At 33.5% G+C, this 5,412-nt stretch overlaps 1 protein-coding gene and 1 long non-coding RNA gene across 2 annotated transcripts; both read left to right on the forward strand.

The window, feature by feature from the left end:
* The first annotated feature begins 765 nt into the window (after positions 1–765).
* On the forward strand, positions 766–5,162 carry LOC120086253 (serine/threonine-protein kinase STY13-like). Its single transcript, XM_039042802.1, has 6 exons — positions 766–1,884; positions 2,653–2,774; positions 3,170–3,378; positions 3,472–3,646; positions 3,843–3,977; positions 4,672–5,162. Exons 1-6 carry the CDS (start codon positions 1,521–1,523, stop codon positions 4,873–4,875), a joined length of 1,209 nt encoding a protein of 402 aa, XP_038898730.1. The 5' UTR covers positions 766–1,520; the 3' UTR covers positions 4,876–5,162.
* Positions 1,891–2,544, forward strand: LOC120086254. Its single transcript, XR_005484167.1, has 2 exons — positions 1,891–2,085; positions 2,196–2,544. It is a non-coding gene; the product is annotated as an uncharacterized LOC120086254 (long non-coding RNA).
* Positions 5,163–5,412: the final 250 nt, after the last annotated feature.

The raw sequence follows: 5,412 nt of genomic DNA on the forward strand, positions 1-5,412 counted from the left end.
TAACGCATGAATGATTTTTAAAGGTAATTGTGATAAAGGGTCTAAATTGATCGATTTATAAAAGTTTAGAAATTTAATTGACTTAAATTATAAATTTCACATCTGTCAAATGAAATTTGGAGTAGAATATAAATTGATACATGCATTATATTAGTATTTTAAATATAAATTTCGAAACTTATTCATAAATTATATTATATTGTAAGAAATTTATTATTTTTATTTAACCAATTTTAATAAAAAATGATGAGGAACTAAATTTAAGATATATTGAAAATATATAAACTAAAATTGGATATTCCAAAATATATAAACTAAAACTCCCTCATGATAAGTAGGTCATTTTAAACAGATATACATAGCTTAAATTATAATATTTTAAAAATTTATAGTAATAAAGACTTGATTAAAAAGTTAAAATCCGTCCTTGGCTGTAATTGCATTACGATAGCTATTTCCGGAAAAAAAACAAAAACACTAATAAAAATAAAAATAAAACCAATAGGGTCATTTCAGGAATTTCGTATAAAAGAAATAAAGTTTTGTACGGAACATCCAAGAGGAATAAAACGAATAAATAAATAAAATAAAACAAAACAAAAATTAAATAAAATACCGTTAAATCCGTTGAAGGCAAAGCGTGGTGTATGCGTATCAGAAGACCCAAATTCTTCGTTCTTTTTTGTTTTGGAAAGAAAATTCATTTCTTTTGCGCAAATTTTATTTTTTAAGAAAAAAAATCTCCTTTTTTCCCCCTTTTTCCATTTAATCGATTTTGTTTTTGATTTGTTCTCTAAAATCAATCTACTTTTTTTTCTTTTTTCCCGATTCTCTCTCTGTACTCGCCAATTTTTTGCTCTATAAATTGTTGTCCACAAAACCCGCCTCTCCCTTTCGCTTTCTTCCACCAATTCAACAATACCCATTTCTCTTTGTTCTCTATTTCTTTTGTTTGGGTTGTTAATTTCATTTCCCCTTCGATTTCTGTGAAGGGGTTCTTTGCCTTCTTCATCTCTGTTGTTGTTTCTTTTCTTTTGATTGTTTTTTCTTACGATTTTTTACGATTCTGCATATGGGTTGATTTTCTATGGGCTTCTTTATCGTCCAATTTTGCAGAAATTGATCGAAGACAGTAAAATCTTCCGGTTCTTAGCCCCTAGATTTGTGTGGTGGCTGGAACAGTAATTGCTTATCAAGTTTTTAATCTTCCAGTACCAGAATATTTTATTAAACGTTTGAATTCCTTGGTTAACCTTTTTTATTTAAAAGAAACAAAAGAAGGGCTGAGAGATTATTGGTTGTATGTTTGTTTTGTTTTTGGTTTTAATTGATTTTATGGTGGTTTCGTTGAACTGGTTCTTCTTCTTGTCATCTTCACCAAGTTTTTTAAACCAATTTCTTAGTTTGGTTTTTATTGTCTTCCATGTGTTTGTAGAAATTCCCCAGTGTTTTTAAAACTCCTTTGTTTTCTTTTTTCCTCCTTACTTTCAATCTATCTATCAATAAAGCTTTATTGAAACATGGATTCAACAAATGGGGGCGAAGTCGGCAATGCTCCGGTAGCTAAGAATTATGGTAATCAAGTAGCTGATATTGTTTCTGGTAAGTCTAGCAATATCCAAGAGAAGGATTTGGGTTCAAAGTTGGGGACAGGAAGCAAAAGCAATAGGGATATGGTATTTCGTGCTGATAAGATTGATTTCAAGAGCTGGGATATTCAGCTGGAGAAGCACTTGAGCAGGGCTTGGTCAAGGGACAGGGAAGTTCCTGCTAAAAAGGAAGAATGGGAGATTGACTTGTCTAAACTTGATATCAGATATGTTAAAGCTCATGGAACTTATGGTACTATTTACAGAGGAAACTATGATGGTAATGATGTTGCAGGTAATTTCCACCTCTTTTTTAGAGTATTTTCTTCACCATGTAGATAATCATCATAAGAATTGATCATGTATTCTTGATTACATATGGAGCAGTTTTCAACTGATTAAGAGGGTCAATTTTTTTTGGTAATTTGCTAATGATGGTTTTTTTTCCTTTTTGCTTATTGTTTGCATGTACCAAATATCCAAATCATCTGTGAAGGTATTATGATATCCTCATATATAACTTTTTGAAGCTGACATAGCTAATTATGCTTAATCTGATCGAGTGTATGTATGTCTAACTTGAGTGCGAAACGCCATCTTATGTAGGTTGTCCGTCCTACAAGAATATGATAGACCCCCAGTTACTAAAGTGCTTGTGCGTAAGCGTGTGAGGGGAGGAGGTACTAATACGTGTGAGAAAAATGTGTAGATTGAGTGGACCCTAGAGAATATTGTTAGTTAGAGGGGCTCGGGTGAGAGGTACGTAACCCATTGAGGCTGAGGAGGAGAATTTTCTTTTTGCTGAATTTCTTGTAATTGGTTCTCTTTTATGAGATCTTGGAGAGGTAGGAGAACTTTCGAATCCTCCACCCTACTTGTTGATATATAAATTGAGGCTAAAGCCTATCAGAAATACTGCTTTGATAATTATAGAATTGATAACATTTTGGAAGTACTTTCAGCTCCATATATAAATGTATCCTACACGTTAGACTATTATTGGACAATATAATTGAGTTTTTGTTCCTTTTATGGCTCCATGACGATATTCTGAATATTGTAGTGAAAGTGCTTGATTGGGGTGAGGATGGTGTTGCCTCAGTTGCTGAAATTGCTGCTCTTCGAACATCTTTTCGCCAGGAAGTTGCTGTATGGCATAAGCTTGACCATCCCAATGTTGCAAAGGTATAACTTTAAGCATCTTTTACATTTAGAATATGGTATTACACTATGTCAAACAAGTCAAACCATTCATTGTTACTATGAAGCTGTTCTCTACATTTTCATTCAACAACATAGATATGCTTAGAGATTATGCCAACAGGGAAGGCTTTGATTCTTTACAACCTGTGCTTGCACTATTCTAAATGTTTAGATTCTCAAGATATAAATTTCATTTTTTATGATTGGTCCTCTTACCTAACTGTTAGAATAAGAATCCATTCAAGTTGCTCCTGCTGAAATGTCTCACTCTCAACTAATTTTTTTTGTCTTTTCTCTGGGGCTCCTGTGTTATAAACTTTATTTCTTCACTGTGTTTGATATGTGAAGATCAGATAATATTATGAAATTTCTGATAGTTTTATGGAGCATCAATGGGGACGTCCAACCTTAAAATCCCTCCAAAAAGCTCATCATTCGACAGTAACCAATCTTTTCCTTCAAGGGCTTGCTGCGTTGTTGTTGAGTATCTTCCAGGTGGAACACTAAAGAGCTTTTTAATCAAAAATAGGAAAAAGAAACTTGCGTTTAAGGTTGTGATTCAACTTGCTTTGGATCTTTCTAGAGGGTAATTAAGTTAACGTTATCTTCTACAAATCATTCCAATATGCCAATGTTTTAGATTTGAGTTTTGAGGCAATTGCTTATTTTGATTTTGCAGTTTAAGTTATCTACACTCCAAAAAGATTGTACACCGTGATATTAAAACAGAGAATGTGCTGCTAGATGATCAGAAGACTCTGAAAATTGTTGATTTCGGCGTTGCTCGAGTCGAAGCACAGAACCCAAGGGATATGACTGGAGAGACTGGCACCCTTGGTTACATGGCCCCCGAGGTTCCTTCTTTGTTTTTCTCTAAAATCAAGTTCTACAATGGATTATTAAGAGACTATGGTTGATGATATTTGGTTTTTCATTCCAATACAGTTGATCCATAGAATGCTTGTCGTTAACAGATCCAATTCTCATTTGAGTAGCAATTTTTATCTCTTTTTGAGTGAATAAATGAATCTAACAAACATTTTTCTACAGGTCCTTGATGGTAAGCCTTATAATCGGAAATGTGATGTCTACAGTTTTGGTATATGTTTGTGGGAAACGTATTGCTGTGATATGCCTTACCCGGATCTCAGTTTTGCCGAAGTGTCATCTGCAGTTGTGCGACAGGTATGTTTGTTTCATAAACTACACAATTATTTAGTTTTCTTCAAATCTTGTGACTTCTCATTGTTTACACTATATATACAAAATGGTGTAATTTAACTTCCAAAAAGAAAATCTTAATATATCATCATTGTGAGTATTATCTGGTTCTTTTCGGGTTGGAGTGGATGTAGCTCAGCTGTTTTGAATTGCCCATTTACTTCGATGGATGAATCGATAGTTTTTTGCCAAGTTTGTGAACTAGTCTCATGTGCTATTTAGAGAACATTTTGTTTCTAAGACTTGCATTAGACATATGATCATATAAATAGATAGATACATTAGTTTTTTCTCTTACTAGTCTCCATCCATGGACTGTTTCCTGTTTTATCTATTCAATAGATTTGATTGAATTAGCAATTTGTTAGTGGTTTGCTCAAGCCATGTGTATCAGTGGAAGGAGGAACTTTAGACCAAATGTCAAATGGGAGAAGAACATTCCTTGGTTACTTTTATCTTTTCCCAAATGTTTATAAAAAACAAACATGTAATTGCGGACATTAAAAACTAAGGTTCAGTTTCAAAACAAAAAACGAAATAGTTATTGAACAAGACAAAATGATGAACCACATTGTATTCAAAATCTAAGTAGATGTACCATGAGTGCTTGTGAGTGTGTTCTGAAGTTGAGTTCATGCTTAACACTTGCCTTCAACAGAATTTACGACCGGATATCCCTAGATGCTGCCCGAGTTCGTTTTCTAATATCATGAAAAGATGTTGGGATGCAAATCCAGAAAGGCGACCCGACATGGACGAGGTCGTAAAATTGTTGGAAGCCATTGATACAAGTAAAGGGGGGGGTATGATTAATGAAGATCAGACTAGTTGTTTCTGTTTCCGCACGCCTCGTGGTCCATAATTTCAACATCATTTGCTATGCCATTTACTTGCAGATGAAGATGGTTCAGAGAAGACATTGGTAAGCAGATGATCAATCATACAATTTATTGATTCACATAATACAATTCTCAAGTCATGGCTTTGTGGTTTCATAGTATGAACTTCTGATCCCAAATAGAATAATCATATGTCAACCATTTGTTGGTGTAATTATATTTTACTGCATGGTTTTGCATTCTTGTGAATGTTTTGTTACAAGGAACAGCTGATTGGATATATATATTTCTTTTGGTCCAAACTTTGTTATATTATACTCATTTTCCTTTTCTCCTTATCAACTCCTTCGGTCGGATATGTACATATTTGTACTGGTCAGTACATTTTTAGTTAGGTAAAAGGGGAAAAAAAAAAAAAACATATCAATGAAACCAACCTAGCCAATGTTCTGTCATATGGCTTTTGGTTTTAGACTCTGCAAAATCGACATGTCAGTCCATCGAAAAGAGTCCAACTAGTTTCTCAGATCGCAAAACTTTTTACTGTTATTACTTTTAAA

Source organism: Benincasa hispida, chromosome 9 (assembly GCF_009727055.1).
Source record: "Benincasa hispida cultivar B227 chromosome 9, ASM972705v1, whole genome shotgun sequence".
In the NCBI taxonomy this organism is placed as follows: domain Eukaryota; kingdom Viridiplantae; phylum Streptophyta; class Magnoliopsida; order Cucurbitales; family Cucurbitaceae; genus Benincasa; species Benincasa hispida.

Coding starts and splice junctions, on each gene's coding strand:
- LOC120086253 (XM_039042802.1), top strand. CDS start 1,521: ATGGATTCAACAAATGGGGGCGAAGTCGGCAATGCTCCGGTAGCTAAG. Junction 1,885..2,652: donor TGATGGTAATGATGTTGCAG/GTAATTTCCACC, acceptor TGAATATTGTAG/TGAAAGTGCTTGATTGGGGT. Junction 3,647..3,842: donor TTGGTTACATGGCCCCCGAG/GTTCCTTCTTTG, acceptor ATTTTTCTACAG/GTCCTTGATGGTAAGCCTTA.